The sequence below is a fragment of the Mangifera indica genome, chromosome 9 (genome assembly GCF_011075055.1).
Source record: "Mangifera indica cultivar Alphonso chromosome 9, CATAS_Mindica_2.1, whole genome shotgun sequence".
In the NCBI taxonomy this organism is placed as follows: domain Eukaryota; kingdom Viridiplantae; phylum Streptophyta; class Magnoliopsida; order Sapindales; family Anacardiaceae; genus Mangifera; species Mangifera indica.
This window is the reverse complement of record NC_058145.1, coordinates 12,913,702-12,938,868: the sequence shown is the minus strand read 5'-3', so window position 1 is coordinate 12,938,868 and position 25,167 is coordinate 12,913,702. Positions and strand designations below refer to the sequence as shown.

General features: G+C 33.4%; 5 protein-coding genes across 7 annotated transcripts; 2 read left to right on the top strand and 3 right to left on the bottom strand.

Annotated features, from left to right (window-relative positions):
• Window positions 1-856: 856 nt before the first annotated feature.
• LOC123224930 (histone H2B.3) lies at window positions 857-1,584 on the bottom strand. Its single transcript, XM_044648716.1, has one exon. The coding sequence runs from the start codon at window positions 1,491-1,493 to the stop codon at window positions 1,053-1,055; it is 441 nt and encodes a 146-aa protein (XP_044504651.1). The 5' UTR covers window positions 1,494-1,584; the 3' UTR covers window positions 857-1,052.
• Window positions 1,585-4,307: 2,723 nt separating this feature from the next.
• Window positions 4,308-6,116, top strand: LOC123224988 (40S ribosomal protein S15a-1-like). The gene is made up of 4 exons (XM_044648803.1): window positions 4,308-4,460; window positions 5,015-5,162; window positions 5,269-5,429; window positions 5,871-6,116. The coding sequence occupies exons 2-4, from the start codon at window positions 5,030-5,032 to the stop codon at window positions 5,967-5,969; spliced, it is 393 nt and encodes a 130-aa protein (XP_044504738.1). The 5' UTR covers window positions 4,308-4,460; window positions 5,015-5,029; the 3' UTR covers window positions 5,970-6,116.
• A 1,433-nt stretch (window positions 6,117-7,549) lies between these two features.
• Window positions 7,550-11,750, top strand: LOC123226492 (ras-related protein RABE1c-like). Its single transcript, XM_044651020.1, has 9 exons — window positions 7,550-7,710; window positions 7,811-7,906; window positions 9,171-9,243; window positions 9,341-9,441; window positions 10,510-10,575; window positions 10,806-10,903; window positions 11,119-11,181; window positions 11,256-11,348; window positions 11,434-11,750. Exons 2-9 carry the CDS (start codon window positions 7,834-7,836, stop codon window positions 11,512-11,514), a joined length of 648 nt encoding a protein of 215 aa, XP_044506955.1. The 5' UTR covers window positions 7,550-7,710; window positions 7,811-7,833; the 3' UTR covers window positions 11,515-11,750.
• A 465-nt stretch (window positions 11,751-12,215) lies between these two features.
• On the bottom strand, window positions 12,216-15,885 carry LOC123226002. Of its 3 annotated transcripts, none has more exons than XM_044650419.1 (6): window positions 15,726-15,885; window positions 15,445-15,517; window positions 13,223-14,303; window positions 13,075-13,140; window positions 12,798-12,996; window positions 12,216-12,655 (listed from the first exon to the last, which is right to left on the bottom strand). In XM_044650419.1, exons 3-6 carry the CDS (start codon window positions 14,261-14,263, stop codon window positions 12,591-12,593), a joined length of 1,371 nt encoding a protein of 456 aa, XP_044506354.1. In that variant the 5' UTR covers window positions 14,264-14,303; window positions 15,445-15,517; window positions 15,726-15,885; the 3' UTR covers window positions 12,216-12,590. The 3 variants fall into 3 exon arrangements, with proteins under 3 accessions (XP_044506354.1, XP_044506351.1, XP_044506352.1); XM_044650416.1 differs by having other exon boundaries at window positions 13,223-14,290; XM_044650417.1 differs by having other exon boundaries at window positions 13,223-14,278.
• A 1,897-nt stretch (window positions 15,886-17,782) lies between these two features.
• Window positions 17,783-18,482, bottom strand: LOC123226003 (zinc finger protein ZAT12). The gene has a single exon (XM_044650420.1). It carries the CDS (start codon window positions 18,399-18,401, stop codon window positions 17,946-17,948), a length of 456 nt encoding a protein of 151 aa, XP_044506355.1. The 5' UTR covers window positions 18,402-18,482; the 3' UTR covers window positions 17,783-17,945.
• Between the last annotated feature and the right edge of the window lie 6,685 nt (window positions 18,483-25,167).

The window sequence follows — 25,167 nt, the reverse complement described above, 5'->3', positions numbered from 1 at the left end:
CAAATGAAAAATAATTCAACTCAAATTCAACAAACCAAAAGTAAAGATAATTTAAGTAAGTTCAATTCAAATGAAAAAAAATATCTTAACCCAAGTTTATGATTTAAATCTATGAATAAGATTTATAGCTTAAATGCATAATTTATTCACAAAATAATATAATTTTACTTAATAATTCACGAATCAATATCATTTTAACAATTATAACTTATTACAAATTAATGTGTAAACCAAATTCGAATCAAATTAAGTCATCCCCAATTACAAGTTAAATCAAACCAAACTCCTTCTAAATTAAATTCAATTTAATTATAAAAACATGTCAACCCTCTTAACTAGAAATAAACTGAAATTTGAGTTACACAAATTCTAATCAAGCCAATTCAATTTGAGTCCAACCCTACGGGCTCCAAGCCTAAAGAGACCAAAAGTTCTAAGAAAAATCATCTAAAAATAAGCTTAGCTTCATTGAAACATATCAATTTTCATACCAAGCTTAGGTGGGAACTTCCCCTTTATGGCGGAAATGTATTATGTTCACTCCAAGGAACCGATAAGAAGTTAAATTGCTACATGTGAACTGCAATTTTCGAAATGCTCCAAAACAAGGGGTATTATAAGTAACATACTACATGAATTTCAGTTTAAAATTGGAATTCTTGTTCCAGATTGTGTCAAGAAATCCCTTCCGGCTCTTCAGGGTGCACCCTCATCTCCACTTTGCTTTATTTTAGAAAAGAATATATAAATAAATAATCCTACACTACTCAGAAAACTTGGTAAATTTTGAGTCACAAATGAACTCAAATCAATCAAGAAGCAGACACAGAATCAAATCGAAATGATAATACTAAAATGAAGAGCAATTACTAAATTGTATTTCAACTTCATTTAACAGCACAATAGAATTGAACTTCCAGTTCAATCACACCAATCTCCAGAAATACATCAATATATAACAAAAAACCTATCAGCATACCAATCTACTAAAATCAAAATTCTGACCTACTTAGCTACACAGACGCATCATCAATTACCTAATACAGATTCCTTCAAGATGAAGTGAACTTTGTTACAGCCTTGGTGCCCTCAGAAACGGCATGCTTAGCCAGCTCACCAGGAAGTACAAGTCTCACAGCTGTTTGAATCTCCCGAGAAGTAATAGTGGGCTTTTTGTTGTACCTGGCCAGCCTAGAGGCCTCTTGAGCAAGCTTCTCGAAGATATCGTTGATGAAACTGTTCATGATTCCCATAGCTTTTGACGAGATACCGATATCAGGGTGGACTTGCTTCAGAACCTTGAAGATGTAGATCTTGTATGTCTCAGTACTCTTCTTCGTGCGCTTCTTCTTCTTGTCTCCAGCGGCGGCCTCCTTCGGCAACTTCTTTCCGGCCTTAGGCTTCTTCTCAGCTGGTGCCTTCTCTGCCACCGAAGTCTTCTTCTCCTCTGCTGGCTTCTTCTCAGCCGGCTTCTTCTCTGCCTTGGGCGCCATTAAAATTGAATTTGCGTGTAAGTTGAAAAGTTTAGGGTTTGAAAATTTTCCCTACTTGTTTCGAGGATAAGAATTGCGCTGTTAAAATAAAGAAAGTGTTGGGCTTATATATAGAAGCGAGAAGTGGAGAATAATTGGCCAGTTTGGGATTCACGGGGATTGTGGTTGTGGTGAATACAGAACGTTGGATTGGACTTTGGGAAAGTGACCAATCGACGGTGGATGTGGTTTAAATTTAAAGTGTGCTAGTTTGTGACATGGATTTATGACTTGGCACGTTTCTGGGTCGTTCGATTCGATAAAGCATTAGTGAATGTACGGTCGAGGCTTTAATTTTCCCGATGGGCGGGAAGAGATCAATTTACGGTAACACCCTTGAATTCTGTGAATGCACAAGCCGTTGAATAAGGGTAAGTCTGTGAATTGACAATTTACAAATCGGATTCCCTCCCAACAAAATTCCTATTTCCACGTTCTTAGTCGTAATAAATGCAAATTTGTGATGATCCTTTAAATTCTTTGTTCTTAGAATGGTCTTATACTGTTATATGATTAAAGAGTTGTTTTATATGTATAATTTTATGTATAAATAATGATATATTATTATATAATTAAATAATTAAAAATAAAATAATACTTAATCATATGATAACACATTATTATTTATACGTATAATATTATTGATTATTAAAAACAAAATGAAATCTTAATAAACATAAAACGATAAAATTATGCGTACATATTTTATATATAATTTGAATATAAAAATAATATATTATAATATAATTAAATATTATTTTTTTAATTAAAAGTTATCAAATCATATTATAACATATTATTTATATATAAAATATATATATATACGTAATATTACTTAACATAAAAATACAATTCATTTAAAATGTTTGTAATAACAAACTTGTTATACACTAGGTGGCTTCCCACCACAAGAACATTTGGCATGGATAAGCCTCGGTATACGACTTTGAGTATAAAAACAGTGAATGCAATAAGGAGAGAGTCAAAAATTTGAGCTCCGATGACAGTGGCTTAGCTTATAGGTACCCCCTCTTCTCTTTGTATTAGGTTCATCCGGAAAAGTAATATATATTCCTATTTTCTTTTCTCTCAATTTGCTCTTATTTCTTTCTGTTACATTTTAAATCTGTTTCTCAAATCTTCTTTCTCGTATATTTATTTTGTTAAATTTATAACAAAACTTTATATTTGAGCACAATAGATTATATAACTTGCTTTCATTATGTCGGCTATTGGGCACCTACGAGTTCACACATTTCTTGGGCAGTTATCCAATGGGTTATTTTTCACTATTTCCAGGAACTCCCTATTGAGTCAAAAAGAAGATCGATGAAATTCTTGCCCGATTGGAGATTGAGAGGATCCTTTGTGGTGTGAATAATGTAAAATGTGCTGATTATGTATTAGATTTTTTTCACAAGATTTTCAAAGATTGAGAAGAGGCATTTGTGGAGTATAAAATACGCACAGGTATGTTCGAAGATTAAATTGATCAATTTAAGTTTATTTATGATTTAACAATTAAGTTATATTATGATTGAAGTTAAATTAAACTTAAGGTTGTTAGTATTTAAAATAATGGAAAACTAACCATTTCAATAGGAATAACATCCGTTTTTATAATTGAAAGTGTTGCTTCAAGAAGAAGAATGCACATTCTAAATTAGGGATAATTGTCTCAATATAACACTTACATTGTACGATGATTATCAAACAGTTTTAAATTAGTATTTATTCGAAGAATTTTGGGATTCATGTTTATACTATTTTTACCCATTTTTTAGATTTCCGAAAAGTTTAATTCATCAATTTAGCCCCATCTATTTGAAAATTTGAGGATTTCAGGAAATCAAATAGGGTTTGGACTCGAACCGAGCCCATTTGAGTTGGAGCTCCAGCTCAGCTTGAACAAGCCAGCCCTATATGAGCTTAAGCTACTCATCAAATTTTTTAATTAAAATTTTGATACAAAATGATGTCGTTTAACTAATATATATTAAAACGATGTTGTTTTAATAACAAAAAATGAACCAAATCGAATTTGAGCCTAGTTTGAGTTTGGCTTTCATGAGCTCAACGAGTTCGAGCTCAGCTATATGTAAACTAAGTCGAGCTTAAGCTCGATTCGGTTCGAATCCAACCCTAAAATCAAACAACAAAGTTTTGCTAATCTATGGAAGAAAGGTAGGTAGGACCATTTTTATGTTTGGTTTCAAGTGCATTCATGGTGATTGGTAGTTAGTTTGAAGAAATTAAACTTGGAATGATTTATAAGATGATATATTCACGTTATGAGTGTTTTTGTATCAAATTATATATTATTTTATAATATAATTACGGTTGATGTTGATCTGTGAATGATGAACTTTATAATAGTCATGATTTGTAAAGTCTAATATATATTATTTATGAATTGAAGAATATGATTGTTTTCAAGTGTGGTAAAGATGGTTAAACCGATTTTAGACGTAAGATACATAGAGCAACATTTTTTAGGTGAAAGAAATATGATGAAAATATGGATTTATAGGTATAGACAAGACAAGAGGTTTGTTCTAAGGATAAGAACGACATTAGATTAACATACATTATGATAGAACACCAATTCCATATTTTCAAATCATTAAGATATTAGTACTCCTATATTGGCTATAGAGGTGTATATTTTTACAATTTTGGAGTTTTGGTTGACACAAAAAGGGAGATATTTTTGGCCCCATCAAAATGCTTTGTCTGAACAGGGCCTAATCTCATCCAGCATCTGGTGCAGGCCCACAAGGAGTAACCGAACCTGGGACATATTTGTAAACTGCTATGACATCTAGGCCCAAATTAGCCCTTGTATGACTCTCCGTTTCAAGTTGACAAAAACCCTAGTTCTCTTCTATTTCTCTCCGCGCTTCTTTCTGCCGCTGTTTCTGCTCTTAGGTAAAGCTATTAACAACTTTTTGTCACGTTCAATTGATCTGCTTTGATTTCTGATTCTTAGTTCTTAGTTCTTTTTTCTCGATTGAACAATCGTTTGTTTTATCTGGAGATTATTGCTTCATTGTTATAGTGCCGCTGCTTGTTTAATGAGATAATCTTTTTATTGTCTTTACATAGTTTCTTGATCAATATTAGTTGTGATGGAGTCGTACAATTTGGTTAATATTGTGATGGATCAAGTTATGAGGGATGAAATAATTTGTTACTGTATTTTTTTGTTTGAAAAATCTCGAATGGAAGAGACTTCGTGGTATGAATCTATAGGTGTTACCAAAATGTCGCTAAAAGAAGTGAAGTTATCAACCAACAATTTAATTCAATAGAATCCCACAATTTGTTTCATTAGTAAAAGCTAGATTATATAATTTGCCTCGTTGATTCAAGTGAATCATTTTCTTTTTCTTCGTAAATTCGTTTACCTGTTTTTATAGTTGTCAGTAGGTTGTGTAATTTTGTTTGCAAAATTTGTTAATGTTCTCTGATATTAATGGCAGCTTGCTTTTGTAACTATGGTGAGAGTTAGTGTTTTGAATGATGCACTAAAGAGCATGTATAATGCCGAGAAGAGAGGGAAACGACAGGTCATGATCAGACCATCTTCAAAAGTGATTATCAAGTTTCTTTTGGTCATGCAGAAACATGGTTTGCTTATACTTTTATCATAGATTTTTCATTCTTTTTCATGTTTGAGCGAACCCATTTTTGATTATGTGTCCTCATTATATTGTGGAAAAACTTGGTTTTATAGGTTACATTGGAGAGTTTGAGTATGTTGATGATCACAGAGCTGGAAAAATTGTGGTTGAATTGAATGGTAGACTGAACAAATGTGGGGTTATCAGTCCTCGATTTGATGTTGGGGTCAAAGAGATTGAAGGCTGGACTGCAAGGCTACTTCCTTCAAGACAGGTTAGCCTGGCCTCCAAACCTTTACTTTTTAAGGAATAAACTTGTTTGGAAAGGATATAATATGGTACTGTGTAGGATTATTAAGAATTATGATTGAAAAAAAAAATCTGATGTACAAGATTAGAAAGCTAGCTTATATTGTCAAATCACATAGGAAAAATGATGGTTAATGTGCAGATATATATAGAGGAAAATTGCATATTTGATTTTTGATGATATAGTTATATATAAATAGGCAAGAACCCTGTAAACATGTGCCAGGACTTGCTAAGGAACTGTTGTTTCTATTCTGTGTCCGCCTGATGGGGAAGTGATGGTGTGTTGTGGTAACAACTTATTGTTAGGAATATTGACCCTGAGATTTTCTATCATGGTTTCTGCCACTGGTCCTCAATATGCAGTCTTACTAAATGTGACCTAATAAACTGATAAAATTGGCAGTTTGGGTATATTGTGCTGACAACATCTGCTGGAATCATGGATCATGAAGAAGCTAGGAGAAAGAATGTCGGTGGCAAAGTACTTGGTTTCTTTTATTAAAGCAAAGAGTTATGAGGAAACATTCGGTATTTTGCCTTACTACTGAGTAGTTTTTTGTTTTTATGTGTTGAAAATCATGCTTTTTCATATTTTGGATGATTTTATGTTATACCTTTTGTTGTGCTTAAATGCAATTTTGAGACTGCATCGCCGGTGTTCAGTTGTGAAAATTCAATTCAATATTATCATGAACATGGAGCTTATATTTGAAAAATTCATTCGTTTTAGGGAGAAAAATAATAAGAGAGCAATTTGTATTTCTTTGCTAAACGGAAAAGAACAATTTAGACTGTAATAAACCAAACTAAACCACAACAACGATTATAAAACATGATTCACCCAGTTGATGTGGTGGGACTCTTTTCCAGAATTGGAGCTTCAAAGTTGTATATGTCCACAAGTATTTCCACCTAGTTATTTGCAGGGTCAATTCTTAACCAACGAACCTTGTCAATATCTGGATCTGGAAGCGTAGACTAGACAAATCCACCAAAACTGTTGAAAAAATAATTATTTTAACCTAACAAAGACAACTGAGACATTTGATCTCGCAAATTATATCAACCAAAAGCTGACTTTCTTTCTAAACTACCAAGAAAAATATTGGTTAAATGCAACAGCTAGCACAGCTTTCAAATAATACATGCATATTAGATACAAGTCATTTTATCACTTTACTTTTATAAAATTATTACTGTTTTATTCTTGGTTGGCGGGGGAGGAGATGGAGACACTCAGACAGCCCAAGGTTTTCTGAAAATTTGAATTTTCTCATCTAAATTCATAAAATGAATGCATATGATATATAGAGGCAAACGCAAATGAATAACTTTTGCCTTCATCACATCTTCTGCCAGGATCTCATATGTTGAATAAAAACGTTTGGCGTGCACGGGGTCAAGAAATTCAACAGAAACATACCAGTGAAGAGAGCTAGAGCAGACCCGAAACGGAATTGAAAGCCGAAAAATTTTAATTGCCAGGTCTGAACAAAAAATAAAATATTCAAATGGACAGACCTGAAGTATGGGCTTAAATTTTTTTCTTTTACGAGTCTGAATTTGATCAAGTCGAACCGTTCAATCCTCAATCCCGGGGGCGGAAATATGGTTTACTCAAAATAAAAACAAACATAGACTGGCTGTAGTTTCCTTAAAAAAGAAATTCATATGAAACGGTTCAGGGCCCATTCAATTAGCCATTATTTAAACATCACTGATATGTAATTAGAGAATATTAATACAATGATGAAATATTATTTTATTTTTAATTAAAAAATATTTAATTATATAATATTATATTATTTATATATTTAAATTATATAAAAAAAATATGTCCATACAAAATTATATTGATCGAAATATTTCTCACGGATACAAGATTATGCTCTAATCAATTCATGTCGTGTTATAATGCAAAAGAAATATTCTGGTGATGATTAGGATGCCAACTCAGATTAGCTACATAACAGATGTTGCAATCTGATTGGTTGAATATTAAATAGTAGAGAGCAGAAAACCACACCACTTGTTGACCCTATTGGTGGTGCTAATGTGCGCACCCAAAAATCCATTAAAAAGGGCGCTTTTTAGTCCACCTTCATCGGAGAAGTTTCATTTTCTTGTATTGTAATACTGTATGTAGCTGGTGGTGAAGGAGAACCTATCAGTCATAACTTAAATCTCATTCCCATTCAAATTCAACGAAACAAACCTCTCTGTCTCTCTAAACTCTCGATCTGGTAGTTTTTTTTTATTTTTCATAAAATTTCTTTTGCTTAGCATGACTGAATATAGATGTGTTGTGTCATTCTGATTTGTCTTTTTGGTACTGATGTGCAGAGAGGGGTTGATTTCTATTATAGATGGCTGCTCCACCTGCGAGGGCTAGAGCTGACTACGATTATCTCATCAAGCTTCTATTGATTGGCGACAGCGGTGCGTCATTGTTTTTTCTTTTTTCTGTTATTTTCTCATGAGAAACAAACGGATCAAAATTTTCCTAGATTGAATTATGAGCTAAAAACCGTTTAGGTTTTCATTTCTCTGAATTGACTAAGATCTGATTGAATTTTATGATTCAATTTCATCCATGAGATTTAATTTGCATTTGTATTAAAGGATCTAGTCTGGAAGAAGATTTTGAATATTTTAGTTTTTATTATCTGTTAGGAAGCAGTTTGGGTGTAGTTAGCTCGAGAACGTGAAGTTGATCTCTGTGCCTTAATTTGATCAAACTGATGTCCTTTCAAGTTGCTTGACAGTTTTGGCCTAATGTGATGCCTGCTTCCTCATGAAATGAATATTTTTGTTCATCTTTTAAACCTATAAACCTTTTTGACTCTGACTCACTAGAACTTGGCTTTGGGACTTTGAACTAATCTATTAATAACTACAACGGTGAGTTAATTACACTAATTATTTAATTAATTTTACAGTGTGTTTCTTGGTTGTGGGGATTCAGAAATGATATTTGGATGACTCATTTGTTTTAGACTTCCAATGCATATGTTTGGAGCTTTGTTGGCCATTGGTACAGCTAGGGTGTTACTGGACACTTTACTCTCTTCTTTTCCCTTTCAGCGAAACTTATTTGTTATAATTTCATGGATCATTCCATAACTTGAACAATATCATATTGCAGGAGAACATCATTGTCTAAGGATGTATTATCTTATCAATATCTGTTCATCTTTATCGAGTGGTTTGCTGTTTGCATAATACCCAGTATTCATATTACTATGTACAGTAGAATCTTCCTAATATTATGAGAACAACCTGTTTAGTTTTTGGCTTGCTACAAGTGAGTAAGATGTTTTTGTTAAAGATAATTCATGAAATTGTGAGCCCAAACTACTCCTTTACAATTCTTTGATAATCTTTAGTCGATTCTTATTAGTTTAAGTTTGGGACAATTAACATATGTGAAAGTTATACATAGAAGCAAGTCAGTTGTTTAGTATGTTTCGTATTTTCCTTTTGCCTTAATGGATAGCTTATGGAACCTTTGAGGCATATCTTCTTTATTTTTCTAGTTTAATTTGTTAGATTTTTATTTCTAAAATTAACATTTTAATTAGTGAGATGTTAGACTAGAAGTCTCATCTGATTTCTGTTTGAAGCTTATGTTTGCTTCTGACAGAATTGCATTAAGCTTATTTAATGCTGTCTTTTGCTCTTCATTTTGTTCTTATCTTTGCAGGTGTGGGTAAGAGTTGCATTCTTTTGCGTTTCTCAGATGGTTCATTCACCACCAGTTTTATCACCACCATTGGGTGTGTGTTCTCTGAACTGTGGAGTTATACTGCAGTATCTAGATTTTTACCTCTTATCAATTCCTGGTCTTTACACAGTCATTCTTTTTTCATCCAGCATTGATTTTAAGATAAGAACCATTGAGCTTGATGGAAAACGGATCAAGCTCCAAATTTGGGATACAGCTGGTCAGGAGCGGTTCCGAACAATTACAACTGGTAATTTTCTTGCTTTTTTTTACTTTCATTCATTTCAATCTCACAGGAGGATTTAGATGTATGGAACTCCCCTGGCTTATCAAAGGTTACTTGAATTACTTAAACAAACACTAAAATCATGGTGCATTTGACATTTGTGTTATATACGCAGGAGGTGTTCAAACTGAACTCTATTGGTTTTATAAGCCTATTTATTTTCTTTTTTTTCCATAATTATGGAATAAAAATTGAAAAATGTTTTTTCATGGAATAGGTGTACCAAATAAAATGTTGCAACAGATTATAAACCTTCCATGTATAGGGTAAGATGGCAGCCTTAGAGCTTTTCCAATGTGGGTTTGGTTGCAAAGACTATAACCCAGGACAGAAATCTGACTTCTGGTATAGTTGTTCCACTAAAATAGCTGTAGAGGTCTGTGGAAATGGTATGAGGCTTCCTAAGCGCAAGTTGAACTGGAGATGAAACTAAGCATAACTTGGCAGGAGAATATTGCAAGTTGGGCTTGATTCCTGGTAAAAATAGGGATACTGGTTTATGTCCAGCTTTATTAAGCCAATGAAGATCAGTGTGATGTGCACGTTGAGGAACAGAGGTCCTAGTTGTAACACCTTCCTTTCTGGTTGGCTGATGTCTTAGATACTGCCATTCAGCCAATTAACTCGATTATTCCATAGCTGATGGCAATGCTCTGATTAATATTCATGAGCAAGTGTTTGTGTAGTTGACTATTTTCTAGTTATTAGTAAAATTGTATTTGCTTCCAAGTTCTTTTATACAGGTAGGCATCAGCATTACATTGTGTGAGAGAGGCAGTGTATGAGTCTGTTGCATCATAAAACAGCGCAGAGATAATGCTTTGGCATTAGAAGTAACATTAATGCCTAATATTATGGCAGCAGGGCAGCTTGTAGATATTGTTAATCTTTCCCTTTTGGGACTAGTCCAATCTGTGATCCAATGTTTCTTTGTGTTAAGTTATTTGGTATTTTTGTCACTATTTTCTAGAGCTGTATATTTTTCATTTGAATTTTGTTTGAGTAACTGTATTTTCTTCTCTCTTTTTACAGCTTACTACCGTGGAGCAATGGGAATCTTGCTGGTTTATGATGTGACAGATGAATCATCCTTCAATAGTAATTTTCAATCTCCTACTTATATTACTTAATTCTTTGGATGGCCACACATATTGAATAATTGTCCCTTCACATCCTTACATTAATTCTTTTTGCTTAAAATTTGTGTTTTTTTTGTAGAGTTAGATGGTTCAGAAATGCCGCAATTTGATCCTACAATTTTCCTGATATATGGACCTATCTGTTTATCTTAAGTTTTCTTATACAACTTGGCTTCTTACCATTTTCAGACATTAGGAACTGGATTCGCAACATTGAACAACATGCTTCAGATAATGTTAACAAGATTTTAGTAGGGAACAAGGCTGACATGGATGAGAGCAAAAGGGTATGCTAGTTTGCATATGGTATTTTTTTTATCTTTTCATTGCTGTGTAGTTGCTGAGTGAGTTTGTGATATGTGCCCCTATGCACAGGAAGGACATGGAAAAAATACTCTCTTTCTCCTGGCCTCTTTTTTTTTTTCTCTCTTTTGATGAGAGTGCCCATGCAATTTTCTTTTAACTGTTCTGATGGTACTTCGTGCATTTTATATGTTTTCAGGCAGTGCCTACCTCTAAGGGCCAAGCACTTGCTGACGAGTATGGTATCAAATTTTTTGAAACTGTAAGTGTTACTTTGCGATTGCTGAAGCTAGTTGGGGCAATGATGGATAATCTGACAAACATTCTGTAATGCAGAGTGCAAAGACAAGTCTAAATATTGAGGAAGTTTTCTTTTCAATGGCAAGGGATATAAAACAAAGGCTTGCTGATACTGATTCGAAGGCAGAGGTATATGAATCCCTCTCTGAGTTTTGTTAAAAGAAATGAGAATGAAAATTCAGTGATACTTGAAACGATTTGTCTTTGTTTGCAGCCTGCAACGATCAAGATTAATCACTCTGCGGCAGGTGGGGAAGGCCAAGCTGCCCAAAAATCAGCTTGCTGTGGTTCTTAAGAAAAGCTCAATTTGTTTGAGTGGAGGCAAGTCCTGGCGTAAAACATGGAAAAGGGAAATGGTAGACGAAAAACAAAAGAACTAATTGTGATTGATACTATGATGGGTGCTTGTAATTTTTCTTGCGTCATTCTTTGAATCTTGCTTTGGTGTGAGTGAAATGTAGTTTTTAATTATTGAGCAACGGTTCTTTGTACCTTCTGACTGACACAATTTTCTTTTCGTTTCTTCTTCCAGCCTCTTTACTCTGTCATGATATATTTTTATATTCTTTGTCTCGGTAATTTAGAAAGAAAAAAATTACTGGTCTTCCTTTGAAACCCTGCTACAATTTCTCCGAACTAAAATTGGCTGCTGAAATGGCCTTTTTCTCTATGAATCAATTAAAGATTAAGTCTGATATGTCCGTAAAAATATGGGAAGAATCCAGTAACTTACTGAAACACAAGGGTAACATAATCACGCTAGTTAAATTGCGTATTTTATAATATATCAAAACCTTAATTTTTTATATTATATTATATAACAGATTATAAAAAATATAACAATAAAAAAATCTAATCAATCCATCATTAATATAAAAAATCACATTTTTTAAAAATTTTTTTACATACTCTTTTATCATTATTTTTTCTAAAATATATATATATATATATATATATATATATATATATATATTATATCATAAAATACATATCGTATATCATAAGATACTGATGAGGATGAATATAATCACTACAATAATTTATACAACATCAAAATGTAACACTAGAATGACCAAAGGCTAGTTACATTGAAGAGGTATGCCACGGATTTCCACGGCACACAAAACCTGCATCTCCAACCATAATTACATGCGCTCTCCTATGGAAATCTTTACTTTGGCTTTTGTATATGAAAACGTCATCCCCACGAACTAAGAAGCACAATGATAAGTCCTACACAATATTGCACCGGTCTAATAAAAACCTTCGGTTGGCTCATCTTCACAGGATACTTAAGTTACCACTGAAATACTTGTTACTATGCACAGACATTATTCTATCTCACATTTCTCCAAATTACCATTTCGCATTTCACAGGTTCAGTTCTTCCTTTCCATAAATTCGTTGAAGCTCACGTGTCGCTGCTTGAAATGACTCTGGGAACAGGGGGAAGATGGGAAAATATTAAAAGATGCAAAGCAGGAAAATAATTTTTATATCACACCCAACCAAAATCCCCAGACTGGTGAAATACAAATGCAGGCACAGAACTACTAAAAGCAAAACACAAATCAATACCTTTCCAAATGCGAAAAGATTTCTGATTAATAGGAGCACCAAAAACTGTTTGAATTGTATCAAATAACATGCTCGCAGGAGTGCTCCTTAATTCTTGTACTATCTGATAGATAGTCTTTCCATTCTCAAAATATATGTGATTGTTTGGGTGCTTTGTTTTGCAGCCCGCATGGCGCTCAAACTCATAAGCATTTAGCACCTTATACAACCACATAAATACTAGTTGTTAGGCGTCAAGAATTTAAGATGCAAACTAGGAAACAGTTAAATGACTCACCTTTGAGTAATTACATGATTGACACCCACAAAGATAACCAGATCCTTTTATAATGCCTCGAAGCTCCTAGTTGGATGCCAAGATACAACAATAAATCACTAAACAACATGAGAATCACAGTAACAAGGCAAAGAAACAGGGAATTTACCTCCCGTGACAATGATACATACTTCACAGGGACTCCATCAAGCATACCAGTTGATATCAAACTTCTAACATTTGAAGGGAAGGTGTTTGGAGCTTCTTTCCTGGAGCTTTTCAACTCTTGTTTATTCTTGGAGACAGATTCAGGTTTTGCTTTAGCAGCTTGAGGCGCGGCTGCAACTGCAGTCACATTTGATGCATTCAAATGCTTTCCAGTGGCTGCTTCTGAAGTTTGAACTGAAGAGTATGGTAAGTCAAAGCCACTAATGGGCTGCCCCACAGGTATAATATCATGTTCATCATCAAATCCAATAAAGGATACTATATTGGCATCTTCTTTCCGATAGGTGTCAGAAAAAGATATGTCACCATTGTCAACCTTGCCATAAGCGGGAGAGGCTGATCTAATATGTACATCCCCCCTGCTATAGGTATGACCCATCAATGTAACACTGTCATCCTCCTTATTACAGGCCTGCCCCATTGTCATATAAATACTTTGGCTTTCCTTGTTATAGGCATGTACTGTAGACAAGTCATTATTACTATCACTATTAAGACTATGTTCCTCTGGCTGATGCATACCATTATTGGAGTCCTTCACCTGATTGACTTTCACTTTTCTATATCCACTGTAGCTAACTGTTTCAGAATCTTCTATAGCATGGGACATTGACAATCTAGCAGATTCATCTTCTCCAAAATGTTCTTCAATACCATTCCTTTTCATGTCATCTGTTCCAACAGGACAAAAGTTCCTTTCAGTAAAACTGATGGACCTTGCATTTTCAGATCCAAACAACTGGTCAATAAATTGGTTTGGAACTGACTGAAAACTGGAAGTGTTTCCCCAGTAAGGAACATTTGCATTAGACATTTCAACACTTGATTTGTTGTTTGGAGCGTGTACAACTTGCTTCTTGTTTGGAAACAGCTCTGCTTCACCAGTACGGACAAACCACTGATGAGGCCTTTTTGGTTCAACCCTGGAAGAATTATCAAATGCTGCATCTCCATCAGCTATATGCCCAGGACCCTTGGACATCCAAAATCCTTTGTTCTGAAAACACCGCTACAAACAATAACTATGAAGTTGCCTTTTAATAGAGCCAGAGACAGAGGATTAAATAACTTGATTCATTCACCAAGAACAGAGAAAAATTTTAATCCAGGCAACAACTCAAAGTACAACTATAGATGTTCTTCCCTCTTTTGTTTAAACAAAACTGAATTCTGATATTAACATATGTTCAAAACTCCAGACAGATAGTCACCGATATCATTAAAAAAATAATATTTCTAAGACCATTGCACAATTGTAGATTATGAAACTTACCATAAAATAAATTAAATAACTCACCAAACCTTGTCCCCCTTCAGTTGCAACATAATTTGACTAATATAAAATATAAAACAATTATTTTATAGGTATATCATTTTCCAACCATAGTTTACCCGCTAATAGCATTAATGATTGACATTTACATATCATAACAACCACAAATTTTGATGAGAATGTTATTGGACCAGTATAAAGGATACTTCAGGAAACTTATAGCATTCTATAAATTAGGAACAATTCATTCAGAGGGACATTGGCAATTTTTAAGGCAGTAGCATTTTTCAGGAACCTAACTAAAACACAATGCCCATCAAGAAACAATACACATTTCACTGAAACAACTATGGATACCCATTCTAAATACTATTACAAGTACCACCATTAATTGGCATTGAATGGGAACCCAATTCACTGGCTCCTATAAATCATCAACTTGTTCATTATAATAAAAGAGATTCTTCTCAAAATTGTGGATATAAAAACTCTTCCTAAGAGATGCCACAAGTAATATATACAAACCCTCCAAATTGTATTCTCCCTGGAGTGGCTTCAACTGGAAACAATGAAAGATATGTTCTGAAGTCTCTAACACATAACTGACTTAAAAGCACTGTCTATACAGCTCTGAGGTTCTGAACTAAAAATTGATTCGCAATTAGTATAAGAGATTGTTTCCAAACACAGTCAAGGCTCGGTGCATAATCTCACTTTCACAAGTTCACTAAACTACTACAGTTTTCCCTCTTCACAATCACATTCCATATTATATCTTTGAACTAATTTTCTCGTTATTATATTCAAACTATAAGTTCAAATTAACAAGTACAGACAATGATTACTGAAAAATTATTGTAAGAAGCATAAAAAAAGAATCTAGAACGTACCATTTTGCGTCTTCAACCGTACAATAAACTTTCCACTTTCCACTCTTCTCTCATCCAGAACTCCAACCAACCTCTACACACACAAACGAAAGTCGTTTTAGCCAACTTACAAAATTCAACGCGCTCTTTCTCAGAAAAATAATATTACACTCGGAGACACTTACAAAATAGAAAATTCCAAAGCGGTGATTAAATTATCAGAAAAGTGTTTTGATTTTAAAATAAAATTCATTTCAACTCAGTAAATATGTACAAATAATTGTTCGACTATGTATCCATACCTTCGAAGACCACCGGAATCCTAATTATAAATCTGATCGCAGGCGGCAGCGTATTTTCCGGCGACACGACACCGGCTATGATAATTAAAGAGAAAAGGATTAATGTGGTGTGAGTGAGAAGCAGTAGAATTGTTTTTCTGGAAATATAAAAATTGAATACGTCTGCACAGTCAGTAAGTCAAGGTTGTATGTCATCTTAGTGGTACACGTGTATGGTGGGTGATGAATACAAGGCATCGATTTGGCGAAAGTGTGAAACCAACTTGTTGAAGGGTAAAAGAATCTTAAAGGCGCTGGTGTTGAGGTAAGATGGACTTTGTAACTTTACACGTGGCGGGATATCGACGGATGATATATGAAAGAGTAAAAAATAATCTGGGCTTGTAAGTTGTTGTTAACATTGTTTATGCGGATGATTTTCATGAAAAGAAATATTTATTTTGCATTCGATGGTTCTGTGACTTTTTAATTTTATTATTGAAAATAAAAAAATAAAGGTTGTCTCTGTCCAGCTGGACCAAATCTAGGATTATACTTGAATCGAATTAGTTTAAATTTAAAAGTTAATTTAATTTAATTTAAATTTGTATATTTTAAATATGAATTAAGTTTGAATTAAGAGGTTCGATTAGTTTTAAAACCAAGCTAAACTCGAGTTATAGAAAATTCAATTTAGTTTAATTTGCGAGCTGGATAGATAGTTTTATTTAATTCAAATTTAGCTTATAACTCGGCTCGAATTATATTAAATAATTATTAAACAGTGTTATTTTATCAATGAGTCACAAATTTAAACCACGAATCTAAATCATAAATTTAAACTATACATTCGAATCAAACTCGAACCAAACTATTTTTATTCAAACTAAACTTGAATCATTTTTAATGTTTGTTCAACAAATTTTAGTCAAAATTAAATTGAATTAAAATCAAATTATTTTTTATTCAAATTAAACTTAAATTAAAAAGTATATAAATTCAATTCGATTCATATCTACTCTTAATTGAACTAAACTAATTCAATTTTAAAAGTTGATTCAACTCATTTTAATTTAATTTAAATTTAATTAGTTCAAGTTTGACCGAACTAAGTAGGATGATTAATAGTATTAGAGCAAGGAAGATGTTAAGGGATGCACGAGGCATTTATTTAGCCCATGTGGCGAAGAAGACTAAGATTACTGGCCCAAACATGCTGGGTATGTTAGCGGTCCGAGAATTTATAAATGTTTTTTGGCACATCTGACCGAGAGAGGAAAGTATGGCATAGAATACAGTTGACACCAAATATAACACCAATCTCAAAGTTTTCGTATAGAATGATTCCAATTCTTCAACTATTTAATAATGGGTTTATCAAACCTCACAATTCTCACTAGAATGTATCGATTTTGTTTGTAAATAAGAATGATGGGAGAATCTAGATATGTATAAATTATAAAGAGTCATATAAATAGATAACAAGAAAAGACCAATTCAAAGAATCATCAATATTCTCTGATATAAACTTTAGTAAGGGTCGTCAAAAAAATTATATTTAAAACTATCTTTCAAACTAAATTTGGATATTATAAGTTTATAATTACGTTTTTAGAATTAATAAATTATGTTACATAGATTAAGTGAAAGATAATTGTATGTTAAATTTTCTAAAAGTTGTGTTTCACTTAAAGAGTTAATAAAACTGATAAAATATTAAAATTTTTAAAGAGAATATTTGGATTCGAATCTCTACTATACTTGTAGAACCTTGACTCATCTAGTATAATGATTGTAGATCAAGTTATTATGCTCCAAATTTACTAGTCAAACTAATATGAAGAGTCTCCCATTAAAAGGGCAAAAAAGAGAGAGAGAGAGAGCTGTCTTCCCCTCCGGCAATCAAGGTTGATACAGAGAAATGGCTAATTAATAGAAAGGTTGATTTACGTTTACTTTTGTTATTTTCAGATTGCTCGGACATGTCTTGTGAATTGAAGAAAAACAAACAATTTTAACCATGCAGATGAATGAAATTCAATACAACTGAGAAAATAAAGCAGTATAGAGGCATCGGATAATATCTCACTAAAACAAGCTATGTGTATTATATATTTCTGATTCATATACAAGACTGTTAAATGAATAATTCCCCGCCAAAATCCTAACAGGTTGGTGAATTGAAAGAAGAAAAATCAAAATCTATCATCTAAAGACTGAATCAATAAACAATCAACTAATCTAAGCCGCCCATAACTTCAAATCATTCTCCAACGGCGTCAAGTTTAAATCCAGGCACAAAACTCTCTTGCTACTATTCGATTTCTTCAGCACTGGAACCGGCAAAAGAGGTCGAGTAACCAACGCATCACCAGTCATAGCGGCCCTGTGTCTCCTCATGTGGCCACCGAGAGCTTGGCCGATGGCAAACTCAAGCCCACAAATCGAACACTCGTGTGTTTTAGGCTTCTTAGGAGAAGCAGCCATCTGGGAATTATTAAACAACTCGTCTCCCATCAATTTTGGCTTCTTGTGGCTGGCTCTGTGCCCCCCTAAAGCCTGAAACGACGAGAACTCCCTCTTGCATGTTTTGCAGGCAAAGACCCGGTTGCCAGAACCGGTTTCGCCGACTTTAGATAGCAACATCAAGCACTTGGCCATGTCCATGGCTCCAACTTCTGCAATGACTGTCTTCATGACGAGTTAAGTGTGAATCGATGAAAGCTTTTAATTACTTTGTTTGTGGTGTTGATCTTTGAATGGAATTGAAGCTGATACTTCTGGAGGAGTTGTATTTATAGGTTTAAGCTAGGGAAGTACAACTTGAATCTGGCAGTTAAGTAAATGACAGATATGCCCTTGATAACTCGGGGATTAAGAAACAGAGTCGATGGTTCTTGAGTAAATATTACGAAGGTACGTGAATAAAAAAGAACGGGTAACGGGTATGCCACGTTTGTTGGCGTGTCCGCGTATTTGATGAAGTGATTTTAGGAACTAGTCGATGGAAGCCAGCAGTCTTTCTTCAGCATTGACGATTCTAGTCATCTATGCTATTCCAGTTGCCTTGATAGCGCGTGCGAAATTCATGCTACAATAATAACGGTAGTGGTTGAAGTGGAGCTAGTAACGTACGGAAAGTTCCAGTTCAAATTTAATATTTTATTTAAGTAAAATATTAATAAATTTTATATAATTTTAAATTTTTAAATTTTCATTTAAATATAAACTTATTTGAATTTAATTATCAATAAAATTATATATTTATTTTTTTAAGTATATTTGATAAAGTGTTATTATATAATTAAATAATTTTAAATTAAAAGTAAAATAATATCGATCACATAATAATATATCTTATATCATTTATGTATATGAATTATATATAAAAAATAAATATATATAATATTACTTATAAATTATATATATATATTTATATTTACACAAAAAAGAAAAAGATTTAAGTATGTTAAAAAAAATTGAGTATAAAAAACATAAGTATGCTTTCAATCTTCCACAATTTTGAAAAATGGTAGAAGAAAAAATTTTCCAACAAGGACCATGGCCAAGAAATTTTCACAGCAAAAAGGTCGAATATGCTGAGATCAGGCCTAAATTTGAGCTGAGCCAAGATATATAGTAGAGCTCGTAGAAGTCAAACTTAAACTTGGTTTAAATTCAACTCAGCTTATTTCGAGTTCAAATTTTTAATTATTTCTTTATTAAAACGACGTCGTTTTAATACATATTAGTCAAAACGATATCATTTTATATTAAAATTTTTAATTAAAAAATTTGATGAGTAAATTAAACTTGAATTCATATAGAACTAACTCGTTTTAAACTCATTCAAATTAAATTTAAACTTAAATTTAATTAAATTCGATTCGAATCTAACCTTAATTGAGATTGATGGTGCATTTTCTTAAGTGGTGTTTTGAGTTGAATACGAAGTAAAGTAAAAGTGGGTTGCTTGATAGAGATTTATTTTTGGTTAACAAGGAATTTCATCCTGAGTATTTGATCTTATCTCGTACCATTAATGGCATCCCTCGAGAGCGTTGGATGATAAAGATTGATTACACTTTCAAAGTTTACTAACGTGTAGATGACGAAGATAAAAGTTGATTAGTTGATAGGGAAGGGGGGCAAGGGGAGTGGAACAAGTAGTCAATTCAATTGTAAGTAAGTTGAGTGTAAGCTTCCTATTTTCACACACTATAGCTAGTACTACCCCTCTTGTTGTAGTGTATTAGGTGGCTGTACTGCAACCCCTAGCTAACTCACACCTTCCTGGATATTAACATCAATCGCCGCGTCATGCTTTTACAAATAGGCCAAATAACTATTTCCCACCCAAGGCATTGGACAATTCAATTTCTCATCAATTAATTATTAAAAATTCAAATATTTATCAATCTTATTAAATTTCACCGTTATTATTAAAAATAAAAATATTTAAAAAAATTAAAAATTTATCATATTTTTCTCTTAAATTTAAAAATATAATGAATATCCCTATTTAAAGTTTAAAAAATGAATATTTTCTTTTATGATTTTTTCAATTACCATTGTCGACGTCTAATGGCGGCGATGGCTACGTTCTCTCTCCCTCCCATTCTATTCCCAACTATCATGGACTTAGGAAAGTAGTCAATAAAGACGAAGATGCAATTCGTCTTCTTCAAGAGACGAACGATTTGTCTTCATCGAGAAACAGATGATTCGTCTTTGTTGGCTAATAATGTTTGAAAATGGAGTGCGATTAAGAGAAAAGCTGAGAGTCGTCTTTGTTGGCTAATAATGTTTGAAAATGGAGTGCGATTAAGAGAAAAGCTGAAAGAGAGAGAGAACGCTACCATCTTTGACCTTTGGCAATGTACTGGAAAACTTTAGGAAAAATAAAGTTTTTTAAATTTTAAGTCGAGAAAATTTATTAGTTTTAAACTTGAAGGTGAAAATGTGATAAATTTTTAATTTTTTAAATATTTTTATTAAATAACTATTTTACCATTGATGTTAATAGTAAAATTTAATAGAGGGATAAGTATTTAGATTTTTGATAATTGATGAATGAACAGTGCATTGCACCAAACCTTTGGTGGGAAAGTGTCATTTGGCCTTACAAATAATACTGCCCTTGATTATGTAATTCCTTACGTCCTAATCAAATTATTATAATTTTAATTAATATGTTTATAAAATATCACGAAGCTTTTGGGTATTGAATATGTTATATATCTCTAATAAAAAATTTTATTTTATTTTATTTTTTAAGAAAATAATAGTTCTTTGTTGGTGAGGGAGTTTTTTTTTTCTTCTGTGGAGGATCTCATAACACGCTCGTCAACCTTTCGTAGAAATTGCTTCATCAACTTACGCTACCTACAAACTTTTGGATTCAAACTTTCACACAATCTTGATTAGGACAACGATTTTAAAAGATTATTCTGAAAATTTGGACATATCTATTTCGCATTCACACGTTGCTTGAATCGCTATTACATTAATAGTGATTGTGCATTCTTTAGTCAAGCAAGAATTTTGAAATTCTGCTGTTGTTGCAAGTCAATGTAGAGGTGCCTGCATGGATGACTCATGGAAATTTCATATCTAGCTAGCCGTGTCCAGGGGCTCTACCCCTCAAAAAAAGCATTGCTCGCGATGACACGACTCGCAAAATTGTGGACCGTGCCAAGCCCATGAGATGTGTTGACTGTGTTGAGGGTCTTTGGATTCGGCCTGTAAGACAGTCAAGCAACTGAGAGACCTAGGGTCTTGTGATGTCCTTGGCTAACATACCCTCAAGTCCTGCTTTTTGACAGGTCATGGTATGGTAGACCCTGTGAGCACGAGGAACCGCATTAACACAATAATTCTAGTGGTCGTTAATTGCTTCTCCAAAGTGGTCCATTTCAGAATGTTGCCGACTCATTTCACCAACTACAAAATTGTTGAGCTATTTGTCGCATTCATTTGTAAGTTGCATGAGTTTCCCCGCAACATCATTTCTGACAAAGACCCAATTTTTGTTAGTATTTTCTGGTGTGAGCTCTTCAAGCCTCTCACGAGACTAAACTTGAAATGAGTTCAGCTTATGATCTCTAAATTGATGGTCTAGCCGAAGCAGTGAATGGTGCTACAACACTTTTGTTCATTCTTACAATAGTTTCACTGCTTTTCAAATTGTTTACGGAAGGTTATCTCCCACTACACCGAGTTATCTTCTTGGCACTTCCACTATTGTAGTTGTTCACAACTTTTGTTCCAACCGCAAGGACATCTTTGCCCAATTACACCAAAATTTGATGGCAGCACATAGCAAAATGAAAAAGAGCGTTGATGCTCACTATCAGGACATAACGTTCCAAGTTGATGATTGGGTTTTTGTTAAATTGCAGTCGCACTGCTAGACTTCGATTATTTCCAAAGTTCAGCACAAACTAGTAAAACCATACTATAGACCCTTTCAAATTATTGCCTGTGTGGGAAAGGTTGCTCATACCTTGGACCTTCCTCCAACTTAGCATATTTTGCCCACCTTCCATGTTTTTATATTGAAACCACATAAGGCTCAAGTCCTGCAACACCTTCGTCCCTTCCTCCAATTGTTGTGGACAACGAACCTGTAATACAACCATTAAGGACCATTAATGGTTGTAAACAAAAGGATCAATGTTGCTGATCCGGAGGAGATATTGATACAATGGACTGGCTTGCTTCCAAATGACACTTCTTGAGAGTTGTTACATGACCTTTAGCTGAATTACCATCATCTAAGTCTTGAAAGCAAGGTTATTTTTTAGGGGATAAGGGATGATAGAGTCAAAACCAGACCCAATTCACAAGACATTGCAGATTTATCAAAAAGGGACCAACAAATTACTCCAACTCCTCATAACAGACTCACTCATATGTCCTAACCTCTAAGGTGACTTCAAGATTATGAGCAGAGATTACATTGAGAGTCCAGCTAGGGAATCATTGAATCCATTGTTAATTTTTACTACTTTTAACGAAATTTTTTAACAAATCATTATTTGTACAAGTGTAATACCAATTATGCCCCACTTCAATTGTCAATTGTCAATTGTAGAGGAATATAAACATGACGCGAGAGAATGAAAAAAGAGATGACAAATATTCCATTTTTACATAATTTTTTTCCTTCTTTTTAAGGTTCTCCTCCACCGAATTAGCAGTTTTTCCTTCTTCATTATAATATGCTTAATATGAAAATGCTTCTGAAACAGCCGTTTCTAGTATCCTACTACGGCTTGAACACCCGTTCCACGGTTCCCTTATCACATAGCTTCAAATTCAATAAATCTTACGTACAAGTCACTTGGAGTCCACCACAGCTACACTTGAGCCAGTGCTTAAACCCATAAGATACCTACGCACAACGTCAGTTACAACTGAAAAACAAAGAATCGTTGCTCTTCTTTCACTTTCTCAAACTACATATATTATTAAACACTTTCCTCTTATTCTCGGTTTTTCCCTTGTTTTGACTCTTCCAGAATCTAAGAGCCTCTCTTCTCTCTCTACTAACCCAATTGAAATTTGAAATCGAGAAGTAGACTTCTTTTTTGACCACTTCTTGATTCAGAGAATTTACTGTTCCAAGTTCTAGTGATCTTTAATCAGACGAAGTTGCAATGACAGATAGATTTCTCATGAAATTTCATTGTGTTCAAGATCCACGGGTCTTCTTCTGTCGTGAATAAAATGCCCACATTGCTTTATGTCAAGAAGTGGTCAATATAGTAATATTGATCTGCCTTTCACCCTTCTTGATCTTGTGTGCTTGTGTTTCATATATTCCGAATTTGTAACGATGCATACACTTAAATGTGAGAAAGATTCTCTGTACAATCTGCATATTACATTGTTGAACTTTGTGTTTGTGGATTGTTCTTTATATATCGGTAACAATATCAAGAATATACCATTGTCAAAGAATTTCGATCCTTAAGTTAAAGAATTCACTGAACAACATAAGAAAGAGCTTTGTATGGTTTCTTGAAACTGCTAAAGGTGAAAATTTGTCTTAGTTCATATGGATGTAACTTCTTTTTTGACTTGGTTCTTTGTGGTTTTTGCAGGATTCATCGACTCGGTTGGTTGTCTTTGGAAATATGTAAGATAATTGATAATCGAAACTTCTCCTGTATATGTAATTATATTCTGATGAGTGCACCCTTAGGCTTCGTAATGATGATAAAATGATAAACAATGTGTTTTGATAAGTAGTGTCAACTCGTTGACTCCCTTACTACGGCATGGTTCTAATGGTGGCAGCAGTAATAGGGTTTCTCAGGGTGTATTCCATTAGATGTGGCAGTGACTTGGGCTAGAAAATTGTGAGACTTTCTAATTTCTATACCTTCTCTTTTTCAATAACTTGTTTTTTTCATATAAAAATATATTAAACGTACAAGTGTGGATATTGAAATTCATATTACACAAAATCAATTTGTTTATATTAAAGTCCAATATACCACCTGGGTTTCTCAGGTATATTCCATTAGATGTGGCAGTGACTTGGCTAGAAAATTGTGAGACTTTCTAATTTCTATACCTTCTCTTTTCCAATAACTTGTTTTTTTTATATAAAGATATATTAAACGTACAAGTGTGGATATTGAAATTCATATTACACAAAATCAATTTGTTTATATTAAAGTCCAATATACCACCTGGGTTTCTCAGACATATTCCATTAGATGTGGCAGTGACTTGGCTAGAAAATTGTGAGACTTTCTAATTTCTATACCTTCTCCTAAACTTGTTTCTCCGTATAGGAATATATTAGACATCTAAGTATGAAAATCGAAATTCATATTACACAAAATCAATTTACTTATTTTAAAGTTCAATATCCCACCCTCCTTCAAATACAACCACCTAAAATATATTAAATCTGTTAAAATTTAATATACCACATTTATATTGTGAGACTCTTTTAGTCTTTAACACTCTCTCAAATATAATCACCTAAAATATATTAGATCTATAAATATAGAAATTAAAATTCATATTACACAAAATAAATTGAGTTATATTAAAATTTTATCTACTATATTTATATATCACTTTTTATATTGTTTTTATTTAAAATAAAACTCTTTTAGTCTTTTAACACCTCCTAGGATGTTCAAATTCTTTGTAACTGAAAAATGTTGTTCAGGGTTGATGAGTTATCTTCCGGTAATGTCTACAAAAAAGGAATAGTTTCTATACATGTGTAAGTTTATGAAAAGAATGGAAGTCAAGGCATTCTTCTATTTCAACAGGGTTTTGATAGTTTTTTATATCCGATTGTAGGAACAAGCTCAAGTTATGGAATGGTCGGACAGATATCGACACAATGCCACTGCCATCGTCACGGCCACAGCCAAGATCGCCATCCGCCGAGTCCCAAGAACCCTCCAATGGATGTTTAAAAGATCATCGATTC